Source organism: Phaseolus vulgaris, chromosome 10 (genome assembly GCF_051622355.1).
Source record: "Phaseolus vulgaris cultivar YP4 chromosome 10, ASM5162235v1, whole genome shotgun sequence".
Lineage (NCBI taxonomy): Eukaryota > Viridiplantae > Streptophyta > Magnoliopsida > Fabales > Fabaceae > Phaseolus > Phaseolus vulgaris.
Genome location: NC_143507.1, coordinates 7,624,137 through 7,643,232, shown reverse-complemented (window position 1 = coordinate 7,643,232; position 19,096 = coordinate 7,624,137). Strand labels below are relative to the sequence as shown.

Below are 19,096 nucleotides of genomic sequence, written 5' to 3'. Positions count from 1 at the left end.
TCATTTGTGGCCATAAATAATAATTTTTGTCTAAATCAAATTAAAGTTAACAACTGTTTTATCTTATACAATAATTAAATTAAGTACTGTAAAGCCATTTTCAACAAATTAATACAAACCAAAATTAATTCTGATCCTAAACAATTATAAATATAATAATCGTTAAAATAACCTAATTTACATTTTTTTTCATAAATATATTTAATTTAATATCATACCAAATAAAATCGTATTCATAATTGTCTAAATCTGAAACTAATTTGAATAATTCTTTTGTAAATGTTAAGTGAAGACTTTATAACTAATAAATTTTTCTTAATTTTTGAATGTCCGATGCGGGACCCAAAATTGAACACGTAGCAATGGTTTGCCCGTTGCAACATTCGACGTCGATGTTCACTAACAACGTTACGTGAGCAGTGATCACACATTTCCCATTTCATCGATTTTCCCATTTCACACTCTGCAATTCTCTCTATAAATGTCCTCGCTGTAAGGGAATAATCTCGAACAATTCACTTTCTCAATTCTAAGAATTTCGATGGCAGAAGTGAGGAACAAGCAAGTGGTTCTGAGAGACTATGTGGTTGGTTTTCCCAAGGAATCCGACATGAACACTGTCGAAGGAAGCATAACATTGAAGGTTCCAGAAGGTTCCAATGATGTGCTCCTCAAAAATCTCTACCTCTCTTGTGACCCTTACATGAGAATGCTGATGAGCAAGATAGACCAGGAAGGATTTGGGAGCTACACACCTGACTCTGTAAGTCATGACAAAAAAAAATCGTTTAATTTTGTGGTATTTAATTCATATTGCTATGTGTTAATGGTATATCATGTCTAGTTTTTCTTCTCAGTGTTAAATATTTGATGAAATTGTGATAAAGACCTAATTGTAAAATTGAAAAAATAAAATATATAGCTAACTCAATTCCATTTGAAAACTTTTGTTATATCTGATTTGGTATGGTAGACTGTAATTAAACGTTGTTGTTTTTGGTTTTGAAAGAGCAGTTCAGTGATGAGAATGCTACTGTTCAATGAGAAAGTAGGTTCTGGTGTAAGTAACAAAGTTTGATTATATGAACTTCTTGATGGATATTTTAAGGAGAAAAAAAAAGATGGAGAAATGGAATAATATTTTTCGTTAGAATCTAAAATTAACTTCCTCTGTAGACATTGTTGTCTTTTATTAACTTTTGCAAAATCTGTAGGTGGCTTTGAAAAATGCATTTTTTAGTCAGAAATTTATGATGGAACTAACAGTTGTGTAAATGCAGCCATTATCAGGATATGGGGTGTCAAAAGTTGTAGAATCTGGACACCCAGATTACAAGAAAGGTGATTTAGTTTGGGGAATTACGAAATGGGAAGAATTCAGCTTGGTGCCTGCAGCTCAAATACGAACCAAAATTGAGAACACTGATGTCCCACTTTCATATTACACTGGTATTCTTGGTATGTATATATTCAAAAAAACTTAATTTTGTGTTCTTTCTTATTCAATCATATATGCTCCTCATGTCAATTTGATGTGCAAGCCTTAAATTATTTTGTTTTTGTTGTTTTACTATTTTCTGTTTGATAATTTTGCTTCTTCAAGATGAATCGTCATGCAAGCTTATGGATGCATGTTGTGTTGGTTTCTTCTTTGAACACAGGTATGCCAGGAATGACTGCTTATGCAGGTTTCTTTGAACTAGGCTCTCCCAAGAAAGGAGAGAATGTTTTCGTTTCAGCTGCTTCTGGTGCTGTTGGTCAGCTTGTTGGTCAGTTTGCTAAATTGACTGGTTGTTATGTGGTTGGAAGTGCTGGAAGCAAAGAGAAGGTATTCATCTAATTGTTGTTATTTTATATGTCTATGCCTGCATGAATGGTAAATCAGCATCAACTTTTTGGTTTATAATTCTACTATTTTGAGTTAGTCTAAATATTTTGCGGATATGCTGTTGCCTATTTCCAAGACAGTGAAAACTTACGTGACATGTTTCATAGTTTTGGCATTTTCCAAGATGTAGAATTTGTTTTCATGAAAGGGATCAAACAATAACCTTTTTTCACACATCAGAAGTTGCACTTGCAAATTTTGTTGTATACTTGATAAAATTGCATCAATGTTGGTTCTTTGCTGAAGTTTGTTTACAGAAGTATCATGTTATGTATCCAATCTGCTTAACCCCAAAAATAAGCCTTTAAAATTTTTTAAGAGAATTATGGCATACACCAGCATTACTAGTCTGATTAAGAGGACCTGAAATGAAATCCTTTGAATTTTTTTTGCTCACCAACTAAAATATATAGTTCTCCTCTCATTTGAACTGTATTTTACAACCAGGTGGATCTTCTGAAGAATAAATTTGGATTTGATGAAGCTTTTAACTACAAAGAAGAGTCAGATCTCAATGGAACTTTGAAAAGGTTAGGATTTAACACTTTTGTGATAGAGAATTTTGAGTTTATCTATCCATACCATAAATGTTAATGATTGCTGCATATCAATGTACACATCAGATACTTTCCAGAAGGCATTGATATTTACTTTGAGAATGTTGGAGGCAAGACACTTGATGCTGTACTCCCTAATATGAGACTCCATGGTCGCATACCTGTTTGTGGAATGGTCTCACAGTACAATCTCACAGAGCCTGAAGGTGTAACAAATTTGACAAATCTCATATTTAAGCAAATTCGAATGGAAGGTTTTATTGTTTCCAAATTCTATCACCTATATTCCAATTTCTTGGAGTTCGTCCTGCCTCATATTAGAGAAGGGAAGGTTGTGTATGTGGAAGACATTGTTGAGGGTCTTGAGAATGGCCCTGCAGCCTTGGTTGGCCTCTACACTGGTCGAAATGTTGGTAAACAAGTGGTTGTTGTTGCTCGTGACTGAATATGCATATGTCTTTGTTGGACATTGCTGAGTTTTTTTAAGTTTTTGATTAATATCCAAACCTCTTTGTATGACTTTTGGAATGATTTTGAATTGTAATGTCTATTACAACAGTGAGTAGATGTCTGTTGAAATGCAATTTTCTCAATTATATAATTCTCTAGCTAGTAAAGAGTTAATAATTGAGAGTTTACAACATCAAATTTTCACATCATTGGCGTTTTATGACCATAATAAAGTTTTATTGTTTTCTATGATTGAAGAGCTTGCTAATGCCTATAAGATATATATCAGAGAAATAGAAGAAGAGAAAATTGATTGCTTTTTTTTCGGATATTACTAACATAATGTTATCTCAGTATGATGCTGATTAAGAATAATTTGTATTGATTAATGTCCATATACTTTTATCATTCAAGTAAAATGTTTGAACCAGTATTTGCATGAAATGGTACGGAGAGGAGGACGTGAAAATGGAAAAGATATGAATTATTTATATTTATTTGAAGAAAAGGAATAGGAGAAAAAGAACTAGGAAAGTAAATTGCTCTTCTAAAATGATTTACATTATTTTTTATTTGTCTCTCTCTTTTTTTTCTAATTAAATATTTTTAACTTTTAATTTATTTTAACATTTTCATTTACCTTTTTTATTTTCATTTATCTATTTTTTCTTCACTTAATATAACTAGACATTCTGTATTTTATGTAAAGAAAAAAACTCACTAGAAAAGTTGTATTATGCTAAAGATATTCCAAACTAACCAGAATTACTTTATGCAGAAGACAGCTGGTTCAGGAACAGAAAGTGAATAATGTATTTTTAAAAGTTTCCTTTCTTCATTTTCACAAAATAATAAAGAATGGTCAAAGGTACTGTTAAAGAAACATTGAGAAATTCTATAAAATAACTGTTGTGTACATCAATTTAAATAAAGAACCCAAACATGTTACAGATAACTTGGACCCAAAGTTCAACAAAAGAAAAGTGTACCAAAAAATAACCTAGGATGGAGTACATGGTCTATGTCCCAAAGGAGTCTCACTCTCAACTTCTAACTTCCAACTGTCAAATGTTAAGATAAAAGCTTGAAAGAGAAAGTTAGCTTGGTTGAGATGTTTGGTATTGGCATTTTCCTGGAAACAAGAATATCTTTGGTTGGAAGCTACCTAAACCAGGGTAGCACACTCTGAGAAAACAAGGAAATGTTTGGTATCATATCATGGCTGGGACAAATCTTCTTCAAGTTACTTGGTATGTGTTCTTGCTTACAAACATCCTCTATACTATGTTTCTCAACAATAAATATAGATGTGCATGCATTCTGCATTTCATTTCATGCTTTTTTGTTGTTTTAAACATGAATAGAACCTGGATCCATTGCTTATACTTTCCTATTTTCCTTCTCAGTTATTCATTTCTTGTCAACTTCTGCTCTGTTGCTTCCATTTTCTGATTTTCTCTTCCTGCACCCTTTTCATCCCCCCACTTGTTTCATTTCTTCACTACTTCAGATCAAGATTCTCTACAGTTAAATTTAACTGCAAAGATCTGCACCCTTTAAAACATGCTCTTTTTATGCACATTTGGATAATATCTTCATGAATTACAGGTCAGTTTTAAGCTCTTTTGGATCTAACTCCGTTTAGAAGGCCTATGACGATGACCATGTTAATGATGATCGATGTCATGAAAAGTATATGTATATATATATATATATATATATAGAGAGAGAGAGAGAGAGAGGAATACATAGATCTGGGTCATACAACCATGTAGGAATTATCAATATTAGAAGTCATTTAGTGGTCATATGATCACTTTAAAAAGTTAGAAGCATCTTTCTTTTAACCTTTATTGTTCAAATATGATTTAATGGTCTGTTTCTTTGGTTTTCAAGTCTCACAATAAGAAGTATCATTTAATACACATTTAATGTGATAAAAGTGATAGCCAAATCTAGATAAGAAATTGAAACCAACTCCAACCAAAAACATTAAGAAAGTGGATTTATGATCTTCTTTTTAATATGTTGCTTAACTTTCTTAGACTCACAATTGGATTTCTAAATGTCCCATCACTTCAATGTATGCACATCAAACCCTGTGATTTTAAGTTTGGAGTTGGATTTGGCTCCTCAATCATTGACAAATCAACAGTTAAAATTCCAATATATGTATCATTTGTTTTGCTATTAACGGTTAATTTTCTCAATTATGATTGAGATTACTTGGTTTATCTATTGAGAAGCAGATCCCGTAGAGTTTGATTACTTCACATGTTTATCTGTTAAGACTAACTCTTAAATTATTAATATTTTTGTTAAACATAATTGTACTTCATTAAACCCACCCACTTCCTTTATGGTTGAAAACAATCTTAATTATTTCATTTTTCCTGAAAGTGAGGTAACTGGATTTCGTTGTTGGTATTTAGTTTTTATGCCTTAATTAACTGCATGACATTCTTTCATGTGTAACTGTAAGATGCAGCACAATAAACATAGCATACAGTTGTTGTAGTGCTGAATGTCCTTGCTTGTGTGTACACAGGTACGGAGTGGAGGAAAAAGCAAATTAAAAAGATAACAGACCAAGTTTTTGACCAACTCAAGAATGAAGAGCAATCTGATAACTTGAGTTTTCGAGATATCTATATTGCTACTTTACTTGTGTACAAGTAAGAAACCTGTGTTCGATATTTTGGTGGCCTTGATAATATTTTTTTGAAATGCTAAATAAATTTTGAACAATTCTTCTAAAATGAGATGTTTTTACATTGTAGTGGTATCAACAAGTATATTCCTGGTCCCCATTGTGATCCTCCTTCAAAAGACACAGTCAAACAATTCATTAAGGTGCTTTATTGTGGCATAATGGGATCAAACTAAGTATTCTATTTACTTTATAAATATGCAAATTTTAGACTGGAAATAAATCTATACTAAGGTGCTTTCTGTTCTAACCTTGTAATACACTGTACACTGTACACATTTCTTTATCTTTGTAATCATCCGTTACCAATTCATTTGCTTCAATTTAGTAACAATGGATGGTTTGAATCTGAGAAGCAACCCTGCTTCGTATATTAACTTGTTTATGCTAGAGTTTTGGATTCACTTGAGAGATAGTTGTGTTGTTTCAGATGTGTTTTAAGTGTTTATTTGGTGAAATCAACAATTAGAAGAGTGTGATGACTCACATTCTGAGGGAAGGAGAATGTAACAAAGACTATTCTATTATCATGTGCTCAAATTGCCACTAACTTAGATGATTAGGGCACATATGGATGAGTGTGTTGAGCCAGTTTCTGAGGGGAGGAGAATGTAAGTAACCATTTTGTTCAATAGCTTATGGTTTTCAAAAAGATTTGAGTTGTGTACTAACAATAAGTTATAAGTTATTCGGTGAAACTCACAATTTAAAATGTAAATCATGGAATGACAATAGAACACAAAACATTAACTAAAATGCTGCAAAAGAAGATCATCATCACTAGGAGTGAACAAGATCACACAGAAATGCCTTAAAAAACTTGGAATTTGTTACACATAACATTTCAGAACTATGAGTGATTCAGCTCCCACTGGATAGTTTCAATACCATGAATTAGACTTGGCATGTCATTGCACATATCATTTGACATATACTCTGTCAGACTTCATCTTATAAAACTATTTGACATAAACAAAGTTGTCTAATAGATATATAAGTCACAGTTCAAAAGTTGAACAAACAATTTAGACTTCCCTAACATATTCCACTTTCCATTAGAGCTTTACTATATTTTCAACAAGCTAGCTGTTGTAATTCATGCTTTTCAATCAGAATCACCATGGAACATTTTTATCATGAGAGTTCTCATTTTTCGAAGAATCTTCTTTCTTTTTATGCTTACTTAGTGGAGTCGTTTGATATATGGTTATATCAGCTATATGAAGATGAGTTAAATGCACAAATTTGTTCAGAAAAACATAACTTGTCAATAATTGCATAACTGCATTGAATTTTTTTTCCTGTATATTACAATCGATGGTCTATGGAATTTAGTGTAATTCATGAAATAATATGCAGAAATGTGATCACAACAAGGATGATCAAATTGATCGTGATGAATTTTTCGGTTTCATTAAGCAAATGGCACCTGAAACATTCAATGTTGTTCGTAGAAAACTTGTAGCCACTTTGGTTGTTGCACCAACAGTTGCAGCAACAACAAAAAAAACTACTGAACATGTACCAGGTGTTGGGAAACTGGTGCAAAGGTTACCTAAAGCAGTTTATGTTGCCCTTTTGACAATTGCAGCTGTGTGGTTCCAAGAGAACAATCAGGATTCTTAGTCATTCATTGCTCACTTGTGTGTTTCACAGGAAGATAGAATTTTCTTCATTGTTGTACACAAAGGTTTCATTGCTTATAAAGTGGCAGTTGATGAAAACAATGATTCCTTTTGGCATTTTGGACAAAAGTCCAAATATTGATTTTTATGTCAAAGGATATGGTTATGCATGTAAATGAACTGTCTTCAATGAAACTGAAAATTATTTTCTTTCCTTTACTCATATGTCTTCATGATTTCTATCATTACTTTGATCTGACTGATAAATATGTTAGAAATGAAATCTCACATGACTTCATATGAGTTTTTCATAACTTGCATTGTATAGATTTTACTATTCTTTTATCATGTTGGGAATAACATGCATAAGAAGTTGTTTGAGTATATCTACCAATGCCAATTCTTGATAGATAGATAGATAAGATTCATCAGCATGTGATGCTCATGAAAAATCCTGAATGTAAGGATTTTGGTATGTATATATCTACTTTAAATTATTCTAATTTTCCTTTCAATTTGCTTCCTTCATACAATGCCCATTGTGCACTCAATTGTTTGGAATTTGCTTAGTAGATTCTCAAATTCTCCATTTTATTTTTTAGCTTCACACACTCCTCGATGTTTGAGCCGTTTCTTCCTGCACATCATAGCTTCTCCCGGCACCCATAGGTTAGATGAAAAAACCATTTTATCCTTAAAATAATACATTCTAGATTGTACAATTTGGAAGGTATTTTTAGATCCGAAAATATCTCCAGAATTCTACAATCTGAATTTTTTTTTTTTTTTCAATTTACACATTCTGGATTGTAGAATCCATCAGGTATTTTTGGATTCGGAAATATCTTACGTGGATTCCACAATCCAAAATGGTTTTTTTTTTCTTAAAAAAATACATTCTAAAGTTCCAAAAATAAAATTCGAAAAGTATTTCTAGATCCCGAAATTCTATAATCAAAAGTTTTTCGGATATCCATCCCAAAATGAAAGACATCAATAGAATAAAGAATCTTTTTTTCTATATTTTAAGAAACATGGGGTGCCAAAAGAAGTTATGGATGTGCAGGTAGAAACAATCGAATATTGTTAGACCTTTGAATTTAGTCCGGCCCATTGGACTTCACATAGGGTCAAAAAGTGACTGTTTCTTCCTGCACCTCCATACCTTCTTCTCTCACCTCCATATATTTTCAAATTTTCAAAAATGTCCCTCTATAATATTCTGGATTACTTAATCTGGAAGTCATTTTCAAATTTATAATTAGCTTCTGGATTATGTAATCCAGAAGACTTTTTTCAGATGCATGATTACTTTCCGGATTACATAATCCGGAAGTCTTAATTAGCTTCCAGATTATGTAATACATTCTAGATTTAGAATTTGGAAGGTATTTTTAGATCCGAAAATATCTACGGAATTCTACAATCTGAAATCTATTTTTTTTTTCAATTTACACATTCTGGTTGTAGAATCCATTAGGTATTTTTGGATTCGGAAATACCTTATGTGGATTCCACAATCTAAAATAATTTTTTTTAAAAAAAATACATTATAAAAATCCAAAAATACCTTCTGAATTATATAATTCAAAATGTATTTATTTTTTAATTTACATGTCATGCATTGTAAAATTCGAAAAGTATTTCCAGATCAAATACCTTCTAAATTCTATAGTCAAAAGTTTTTCGGATCATCCATCCCAAAATGAAAGACATCAATAGAAAAAAAGAATTTTTTTTATATTTTAAGAAACATGGGGTGTCAAAAGAAGCTATGGATGGATGTGTAGGAAGAAACAACCGAATTTTGTTGTTAGGCCTTTGAATTTAGTTCGGCCCATAGGACTTCACATGGGGTCAAAAAGTTCATGTAAAAAAAGACACAAAAGAAAAAGTTTATAAAACCAAAATGTTCATAAAAATCTTGTGAATAAGGTCAATTCTTAAGTTTTCCTTTTAAAGTAAAAATCATATTTAAAAATGAAACTTTCAAAATAAACATTTATTTAAAAAAAGTTGATATTGTTAATTTACTCCAAACATTTACATTCTATAGTTTAAATTGATAACACAATCAACTTAAAATAAATTTAAGTACTGTGAAAATCAATTATCTTAAAATTAAACCCTATCATAATTATAAATATTAATTATTATTAAATTTGCATAGCAACATTTTTTAGTTATTGTGTAAATTACGTTTATTATTAAATAAATGAATATATATTGTACACAATAGTTTATATATAACACTAATGATGTAAAATTATATATCTATATGAAACGGAAAATTGTAGTTTAGTTCGTGACAAAAAAAAGAGATTTTTCTAATAAATCTCTGAATAAATAAATTAAAATGAAAACTTAAAAATAGTGGTTTTGCTCTACTTTTTTATATCTTAATTTATTTACTTATAGTTGTGTGTTAGGTATACATCAATATTTTATTTATAATGAAGAAGGAATTAAGTAAAAACAAAGAAATCAAAATCTAATAATAAGAAATATTGGATAAAATATATCCACATCAAATCATATCATATTTCTTTATTTAATAAAATATTGAAATCATATCTCTATCATAATCAAATCATATATTTATAACATTTGTTAAAACTTGAGTATACCTATGAGGCAAGTTTCTTATAAATGTCATTAAATACAAAAATGGTAGAGGGAATCATATCATCAAGTTGATTATTTAAAATAAAGTAATTAATGATAAATGATATTTTTATATTTTTAACAATTTTCTTAAATTGCAGCATAAGTATTAAGTGTCAAACTTTTATAAATAAGTTGTAGTATATAACATTCCATTAACCCTTACATTAGTATTAAACTAAACAATTCATAATATTTGTATTTATTAAAAGAGTTATAACTAGAATTATCACTATCATAATTTTTTTCATCTATATCACTTAAAAAAATTTATTTTTCATTTATCTTTGATGTTTTTTAAAATAATTTTTCTTTTTGTAACATCGTTTTTTAAAAAGCTACATAGCCCCTCGTACCTTTCATTTTCTCTCACTCTCTCCATATTATCTTCTCTCCCTCTCTCTTAATTTTCTCTCCCAATCTTCATCTATTTTAGAATATGATCGGGCCACGTTGTAGTTGGCGAATTAAGGAATATTTCAACCCGATCAGATTTTCAAACAAAGTAAGTTCATTTTTACTCCAAAAATCCTTTGTTCTCTATTTTTTCCTTAGGATTTAGTCATCAATCTTGGTGTGGTCAGTTGAGAAGTTTAATCCTCTCAACTTATTCTATTATATACTGAATTTTTGTTCTGTTTGGATAACTTGCATTAGGTTCGTAAATCTTGAAGCTTATCCAAACTGTGGGGAATAAAATTCTAAAAGTTGCTTGGAAAACAAGCAATTGATGTAAGAAAAGCTAAATTTAATTTTTAATAGCACCCTAGGATAGAAGATCTAAATGCGGAAGGGACGTGGTCCCAATATTCAATTTTTCTTGCAGGAATGTTGTGTGTTTATATATTGGGTTGTTTGTTTATATATTATAAATTTGTAAAAATATTATATTTTGATGGTTTAATATTTAAGTGTTGTTTTTTTTATGTTAATTACGCTTTTAAATATTGTGGATCACTTTTTGAATGATATAGCATGACAAAATGGTATGGAATTGAATTCATACATTTGGGATAATGTATGGACTGATGTTTGTTGTGTATTAAGTGTTAATGTCTATGTGGTAACAGAGATCTCCGAGCTTCACTGATGATCTAAGTCACATAGACTAAGATATGAGGTGGTGAGAAGCTGATGAGGGAGTTCATGCACACCGTGACATATGAGATGCACAACTTGGATTGTATTGAACTTACCCTGATCCTTTCTGTTGGATTCGCTGGTAATCTTTGGATCAAGTATTAGTCTCTGGTAGGACTTACTTAATATGAGTATTCCGGAAGACGTTGTTTGTTGAATATTTTGAATGTGTAGATCCATGTGAGATCTATGTGATTGTTTTATTGTTGAGATTTGAAGAAGATTGAATAATTTGAGAAATTGATCATGTAACTTGGTTTTCTCTTTTGATTTAATTGTGTATATTATAAAATTCTATTTTCACTAGCTTACCCTTGCTTTTCTTGTTGTGTTTGAACTGCGATGACTGTACTACATACATGAGCAGATGATCTTACAGGTGTTTGTTTAAGGATCTGAAGAGCTTTAAGGTGTTGATGTTGAAACTTATATTGTAAATATTTGTATTTCTATATGTCTTAATCATGTATTAGGAATGTTTTGAAAAACTTTATGCTTGTATAGAAATATGTAGAACCTGTATTGTAATAGTTAGATGTTATTTTTCGGGGTGTTACACTTTTCATAAATAATAATATTATATTTACATACTTTCAACAATAAAACTATAATTCAAAAATATAATATATATATATATATATATATCGTTTTATATATCTTCGTCTTATATCTACTGAGATTTTCCTCCTCTAACATTATCTGCTCCCATGTAACACAATATCATCATAGTTGATATAAGACAAGGTAAAATCATAAACACACACACATAACAATCACCTCTCATTCATATATTCAGTCACTCAATCATTTAATTTAAATCAAGTGTTAAACTCTCAGTCCAACTAGCTATTTCTCATGCCATACATCGCAAATACTTGACTTTACTTATGGAAGACATGTGCATTGATTTAGACTCAAAGATTTACACCAATCATATTATCTTCACTAAGTTTTCACTACAATAAAGCTACATGATAGAACATCTTTCCTCTCATGTGGTAGGGTAAATCCCTATGACCTACTAGACAAAGTTTTGTTTTTCACACTGCATACTAGGTCATATAAATCTTCTTCAACTCTCATCCCCTGATATTTTGTTCTATGTGATTCCAATATTAATAGTCAAAATATCTCTAATTCAATACACAACCTAAACATCTCAATATAGTATTTCTTCCCTTAAAATAACTATGTTTATAACTCATCATATCAAAACTCATCACATAAACACATAAAATAAATGTTTCATGTATAATTAAAATTTACATATAAATCAATTAAAACAATAAACAACTAGCAAAAAGTTTTACAAAAGAAAAATTAAGCAAAAATTATCAAAAAGTAATTGTTTAAATAAAATATGATATAATCTTAAAATTTAGACTTAAGTCTAAGTAAATCCTTTCTAATATAAAAATTACTTTCCACTCATAAGAATTTTAGCTTTTGGTAACTCAATTTTATAAAATGATAGTGTGAAATTTATTTATATACTTTAAAATTTATCTTTAAAATCATTTTTAATTATTGATACTATGAAAAAGTTATATTAAAACTAAATTCGAAAAGTATGGATTTACTATTTGAGTTTTTTTTTATTGAAATATATCCTTAAAATTTGTTGGAATAATGAATTTAATAAAATAAATATAAACCTTTATTCGTAAAAGAAATAAAAATGGTAATTAAAAGACATGTATAGATTTAAAAAATTAGTATTAATTAAAATAGATTTGTAAATATATGTACTTTCTCTTCAATAATATATTCAAAAATTTATTATTATAAGAAAAAGCTAGTATTAGAAATTTAATATTTTACCACTTATTTTTATCATTTGCTGTATACAATCTATATATAATTTAATTTAACCTTTAAAATATTTGAATTATACATTTTTCTCACGTCAAGATCATAAAACGCTTAACTTATTTTTTTATTATCATAAAGTGCTTTGTCGTATAAATAATTTATTATTTTCTAATTTAATGATAAACAAATAAACCATTCATTAAAATTATTGAACTGAATCAAAATAATTGATGAATATGAGAATTTATCAACATCACTTTAGCCATATCTAACTTCAGAAAAAAATAAGTGTAAAATTTTGATGCCACTATATCAATTTCTGATAATGTTAAGTGTCATTTTAATTTTGATAAGTGTACTCAAACAATAATTAGAAATACTAAATCAAATGCTATTACTCATTTTAAAAAATAAATATAAAATGAAGTAGGTATATTTAATATAATAATTTTTTTTTATAGTTTTCCATGGTTGACGTTTGCCTTTTAAGAGTTACAAATACAATCGTAAAAGTAAGTAATAATTAGTTTAATACAAAATGTGTATGATATTAATCTTTTTTACCTAATTATAATTATAGTCTTACAAAACATCATGAACTTTTATTTTAAAGTTTCCTAATTAATTTTTACGAAGAAAAAACCCACTCAAGAATTATTAAGTAAGAGAATTTCACGCAGAATTTATTTAAAAAAAAAATTAAATGAGAAAATTGTATGTGACAAAGTCAATTTTTTTTATGAAAAATCTATTTTGGACCAAAATGCCTTGGTATCGCTTGTTTTTATATTTTTTAGTTTAATATAAATTTTAATATTTTGAATATTTTATTTTGATTTCTTAAATTTTTTCTTGTATTAAAATTTTCACTTTTTATTTATCAAGTTAGATGTAGTTTCAAATAAATATTTTTTATTTCAATCGAAATTAATTTCTTTTGGTATATTACCACAACCATAGAGACAAAGATTCAAATGAGACAGAGTAACCTTGTTTCAGTTGGTTGGTATCACACCATGGGACAAGTCTTTGACAAGTTAGATGGTATTCCTTGTGTCCCTTCTCATTTGTTCTTGTTTTTACCTTCTCTTTTCCTTCCATTTTCTGATTTTGAGTTCCTCCACCTTTTTCATTCATTTGTTCTCTTCTTGTTTTTCTCTGTTTTGGAATTTCCCTTTTGTGCCCACAATTAAGGGTCGTTTGTATAGTGAACCAAATATTAATTAATAGTAATAATAACAAGAGATCAAAAGCTTGAAACTTGAAACATAGATTTGTTTTTTATACTGTATAAATCCACTTATCTCTCTCACGGTGATTGAATTTATTGCTGTGTTGTGCTATGGAAGAAAGTATGAAATTGGGGAAGTTGGGGTTTCATGCTGTACCAAATATGGTATTTTTGAAGGAAATGATAGTGCTTTTCAACTGGGGTGTGGATTAATTTGAATTTTTGATAACTCTGGTAAAGTAGTAACAAGACGGTTGTTCAAGCTGTTCAAAACCCTTATGTTTGGTTTCTGCTGGAAATTAAGCTTTTGAATTGGGAAGTTATGTAAATCCCATTAAAGGGGTTGTTTATTTGTTGAATCATGCTTTGGGGGTGTTTGATGCTGTGCTTTTGAAGTTTAAAGTCATGCCATTTTTTGGGATACGTTGTGGCCAGTGACATCATTTGTTCCCTGTGTACAGCAAAGGCTGTGATTTGATGGCCAGAATGTGAGAAGTTTACATGTGTAAGATTAGAGGACAAGAAAGCTCAGAGTGAGGGAAGACTAAATAAATATTTGGATTTGGTTATGTAACCCAACTTGAGATGTAAGATAGAAAATAAACCATTTTAAGAGAGAAAATGATAGATGGGAAACATGGAAAATGGTTAAGAAAGTATGAGAGCAAGAAAAGTTGCTGTAATATTAGGGTCTCCGTCCAGGAATTGAACACTTTTGAATTTTACAAAGTGATTTTTGACAGCTAAACCAAAAGTAGCCTAAATTCAGGCAGAAGATATTAATTTGATATTACTTCCAGAATCTTTCAAACTTTTAACTGTTAACACAAACCCCTAAATTATTAATTATTCTGTTCAGCATAATTGGTATTTCTATAAAACCACTTTTTGATGGTTGAAAACTTTCACTCTTCAGGAACGTGTGGTAACTGGATTTAATGGCAATTCAGTTTGTATGCCTTCATTAACTGGACATGACATTCTTGCTTATGTAAGATACAGCATATTAAAAGTAGCACATAATTGTGTGGTCAAATTACAGTGCTCAGTTGCTAATGTTTAATAGCTTTGCATTTTACACAGGTAAGGAGTGGAGGAAAAGGCAAATAAGAAAGATAACAGATCGAGTTTTTGACAAAGTACAGAATCAAAAGGAAACTGAAAACTTGAGTTTTCAAGATCTGTATATTGCTGTTTTACTTGTGTACAAGTAAGAAAGCTGCTTCATTGTTATTTTTGACATTTTGGTGGCCTTGATGATATGTTTTTCAACTACTGAATACATTTGATTATTTCTTCTAAAAGAGACCTGTTTCTATGTTATAGTGATATCAACAAGTATATACCTGGTCCCCATTTTGACCCTCCATCAAAAGCCAGAGTCAAAGAAGTCAAAGAGGTACTTTGTTGTAACATAATGAGATCAAACTATTTATTTATATATGTAAAGGTTTTGCACAGTGGAAACGAATCTAAGCTATGGCGCTTTTTGTTATAGTCATGTTATGTACTGAATGAATTTATCTTTTTAATAATAGAATACTAATTTGGTTTTTCCATCATGATAACAAAGGAGAGTTTGAATACCAGTAGGAATCCTGCTTCATCTAATAAATTTTTTGTTTGAGTTTTGGTTCATTTGAGAGATAACCATGTCAGATGTATTTATGGTTAAGTGCATACTTGGTGAAAGTTTAAGTGATAATGAGAGAAATTCAAAATGGCAAATGAAAATTCTGATTGTATTAAAGCATGTTTCAAGTCAAGATATATAAATCATCATTGTATTACAACATATCTCAAAATGGAAGTCAAGTAATGAATCTTAGTATACAATTTGAGAAGGACTTCAACATTCTGGATTTCGTGGCTATTAAAGTTATATAAAATTTAGGAGCACCAGAAACTTGATGGTTGAAGGGTGAAGATGAAAGGATGCCTCCTTGTTTTCACTAGTGCTCACATTGATTTTATGGAACATAATGGAATAATATACCCATTCTTTTTTTTAGATATGTTAAGATATAATAAAAAATATTCTCTTTCCTCTCTCAAATAGGGGAGAATAAAAAAAGGATGGAATAGGTCGCACTAATTTCCTTTATATTTCATACTCATCTTACCAATTCATACAACTTAATGCAATAAATATTCCACTCCATCTTCTTTCATCAACTCAAACATTGCCTGAATGTCAGGGACTTGTAGCGTGTATGACAGACTATAATCTGTGGGCAGGATAACATAACTGACTACTTTGGTTCAAAGCCCATGGTTTGTGGTGTGGTTTGAGTTGTGTACTAATTGTGTGCTATAGTGTTCAGTGAATAGGTTTGTTTTCAATCCCAAAAGACGTCATAAATTGTAATACTATTTTCTAACCGATGATGGATGGGAATACATCACAAAACATTAACTACAAGCCACAAAGTGTGTTGACTTCAATTTTGCAAGTATCAATAAGGTCACTATATTCAAAGTATTGTTTGTTTTGATGTTCAATGCTCTATCATGGTTTTGTCCTTGTTAAAAGGCGTCTTTGTTTATTAGAGGAGGAGGGTATTTTTAAGTGATGTGAAATATTTGTCGTATTGGAACACAAGGAAAATATCTTGAAATTTGATGGATTCAAACATTGACAATTTGCTTATAATGTTTTGAATTGTATCTTTGATATGTTGATCATCATTCTGCCTGGAAGGTACTGATTTCTAACTTAAGAAGCTTATCAGTGTGGTTATACATCTTAGGGGAAATGTAATAAGATCCTTTGTCAGTATTGTTGTGTAAGGTTGCATCATCTGCATGATAAGTGAAAACCAAACAACATATTTCAAATACATAAATCACGTTAGTAGAATGGGGTAAAGTAAAGAAGATAAACTTTTCCTTGGGTGAAGATCATGCAGAAATACCTTAGGAAACTTGAATTCATTCCACATCACATTTCAAAGATAAGTCAAGAGTGATTCAGCAGTGCTACTGGAAAGTTTCAATACCATGAACATGGTTGGAATACAAATGTAAGTTTTGGTGATGCGGATTCTTAAATTCTGTTATTTTGTAGAAGTGCACAAGACACTCTGGTTTGTGAATTTCTGAGTCTAACAATTGTGCTGGACATGCCTTTCATGCAAATTATCAAAGGGGTTCTGCATTTCCCATTAAAGCTTTACTTTATTTGCAAGAAGCTAACTATTTTGATTTATGTTGATTTACCCTTTTTTTTTAACAAGAATCAACAAAGAGGCAAAATCTATCATGTGCTAGGAATTGAGAGGCACCTTTTCATTTTTCTTCAAATGGTCTTTTATTGTTTATGCTAAACTATGTTAAATGTAAAAGTACAACTTTGTTCATACCAAAAGAAATTGTCATAATACTTCAGCTACATTTGATTCTTTTTTTTTTCATGTATATTATAATTATTAGTGTGTTGGAACTAAAAAGTGTGATTCATATAACAATTTACAGAATTGTGATATCAACCTTGATGGGGATATTGACCGTGAAGAATTCTTTGATTTCATTCTGCAAATGACAGCTGATACATTCACTGTTGTTAGCCAAAAACTTATTGTCACTTTGGTTGTAGCACCAACAGTGGCAGTGGCAACAAAGAGAGCCACTGAGGGTGTTCCAGGTGTTGGGAAACTGGTGAAGAAGATACCCAATTCAGTTTATGCTTCCCTTGTGACCATTGCAGCTGTGTGGTTCCAGAAAAAGGCTCAAAGTTCTTCACTGTAGCCATTGCTCATCAAGTCTATTACACAGAATGGTAGAATTATATTGATTGTACACATAGGATTGAAACTGTTTCCATGTTAGATATAAACTGGCAGTTGATAAAAACTTTATTTTTTCTGTCAAAGGTTATATAAGATGCATGTAAATAAACTTTGTTCAATAAAATTGTATACAATTATTATCTAAAACCATTTCCTTTCTTCTATTACATTGACTCATCTCTAATATCTTGGTTTCTGTAATGAGCTTTATCTGACTGATAAATATGTTTGAAATGAAAACTCATAGGACCTCATTTGGGTGAAGGCTACCTTATGAGCTTTTATAGGTCATACCATATGTATAAATTTTACTTCTTTTCTTTGAGCATAGAAAGAATAACATGCATTAGTAAAAATTGAGTTTTTTTATTCTCAATTTCTTTTACAACAATGCCCCATATGTCTTAGTGCCCCTTCTTTCTTTTTCATCTTAATCTTTTTTTATTAAGTAAGAGGAGATTTAAGTCTAAGTCAACCTTACTTATTTCATCAATCATGGCTTGACATCGATCAGGATGGGTTAAAACATCACTTACAGATTTTGGAATGGATATAGAAAAAATAGACGAAAAACAAGTATAAAAAGTACTTAATATTCAGCCATAATAGTGAGATATTTTACAGGTTTAAAAGCTTATAAATACCACCACAATGAGTATTATTCTCAAACTCAATATCTCTCATTCATTTATTACTCATATTCTTAAACTCTCACTCACTTGAGCCTCATAAAGTATTCTGCAGGTGAATCATTATTCGTTTTTAACCATAAAAAAACTTGACAATCCTTAAAAAAAAGAGTCAATCAATTTGTACATCTCATACATCCACCTCAAATCATTTGTTATTTTTAATATGTATGCATAGGATTTTTTTTTTCAAAGTGGTATTTCACTAAGAATTGTTTTTTTTTCACTTTATTGTAATTCTTTTAAGTTGAAATATGTACTTAGGTTTATTTACGATGATAATGTTTATAAGGAATTTCTTTAAATTAAGTTTAGTTTTTTTATTGATGTAAAATTAAAACATAAGAAATTTTAAAAAAATATCAATTTTAAGTAATTCTATATTAAAGAAAAAGAAAATAAATTATTATAACATATAATTTTCATATATACTTATCACACCTTCGTTATAGTACAAAAATCATGTATTTGGCATATTTAATTTTTCCATTTTATTATAAATATGACTAATGTATCATATTAATCTGCACTAATATCTAAAA

General features: G+C 29.7%; 3 protein-coding genes across 3 annotated transcripts; all 3 read left to right on the top strand.

Annotated features, from left to right (window-relative positions):
• The first annotated feature begins 324 nt into the window (after window positions 1-324).
• Window positions 325-3,144, top strand: LOC137818465 (2-alkenal reductase (NADP(+)-dependent)). Its single transcript, XM_068621912.2, has 5 exons — window positions 325-763; window positions 1,281-1,458; window positions 1,662-1,828; window positions 2,336-2,418; window positions 2,512-3,144. The coding sequence occupies exons 1-5, from the start codon at window positions 542-544 to the stop codon at window positions 2,888-2,890; spliced, it is 1,029 nt and encodes a 342-aa protein (XP_068478013.2). The 5' UTR covers window positions 325-541; the 3' UTR covers window positions 2,891-3,144.
• An 819-nt stretch (window positions 3,145-3,963) lies between these two features.
• Window positions 3,964-7,452, top strand: LOC137818466 (uncharacterized). The gene is made up of 4 exons (XM_068621913.2): window positions 3,964-4,145; window positions 5,444-5,570; window positions 5,676-5,748; window positions 6,965-7,452. Exons 1-4 carry the CDS (start codon window positions 4,097-4,099, stop codon window positions 7,229-7,231), a joined length of 516 nt encoding a protein of 171 aa, XP_068478014.1. The 5' UTR covers window positions 3,964-4,096; the 3' UTR covers window positions 7,232-7,452.
• A 6,323-nt stretch (window positions 7,453-13,775) lies between these two features.
• On the top strand, window positions 13,776-18,029 carry LOC137818959 (uncharacterized). Its single transcript, XM_068622628.2, has 4 exons — window positions 13,776-13,890; window positions 15,161-15,287; window positions 15,404-15,476; window positions 17,552-18,029. The coding sequence occupies exons 1-4, from the start codon at window positions 13,821-13,823 to the stop codon at window positions 17,822-17,824; spliced, it is 543 nt and encodes a 180-aa protein (XP_068478729.1). The 5' UTR covers window positions 13,776-13,820; the 3' UTR covers window positions 17,825-18,029.
• Window positions 18,030-19,096: the final 1,067 nt, after the last annotated feature.

Excerpts from the sequence above, each read along its gene's own strand:
- LOC137818959 (XM_068622628.2), top strand. The coding sequence starts at position 13,821 with ATGAGACAGAGTAACCTTGTTTCAGTTGGTTGGTATCACACCATGGGA. Across the intron at positions 15,288-15,403 it reads GCTGTTTTACTTGTGTACAA|TGATATCAACAAGTATATAC; the intron begins GTAAGAAAGCTG and ends TCTATGTTATAG. Across the intron at positions 15,477-17,551 it reads GAGTCAAAGAAGTCAAAGAG|AATTGTGATATCAACCTTGA; the intron begins GTACTTTGTTGT and ends AACAATTTACAG.
- LOC137818466 (XM_068621913.2), top strand. The coding sequence starts at position 4,097 with ATGTTTGGTATCATATCATGGCTGGGACAAATCTTCTTCAAGTTACTT. Across the intron at positions 4,146-5,443 it reads AATCTTCTTCAAGTTACTTG|GTACGGAGTGGAGGAAAAAG; the intron begins GTATGTGTTCTT and ends GTGTGTACACAG. Across the intron at positions 5,571-5,675 it reads GCTACTTTACTTGTGTACAA|TGGTATCAACAAGTATATTC; the intron begins GTAAGAAACCTG and ends TTTACATTGTAG.
- LOC137818465 (XM_068621912.2), top strand. The coding sequence starts at position 542 with ATGGCAGAAGTGAGGAACAAGCAAGTGGTTCTGAGAGACTATGTGGTT. Across the intron at positions 1,829-2,335 it reads GTGCTGGAAGCAAAGAGAAG|GTGGATCTTCTGAAGAATAA; the intron begins GTATTCATCTAA and ends TTTTACAACCAG. Across the intron at positions 2,419-2,511 it reads CTCAATGGAACTTTGAAAAG|ATACTTTCCAGAAGGCATTG; the intron begins GTTAGGATTTAA and ends TGTACACATCAG.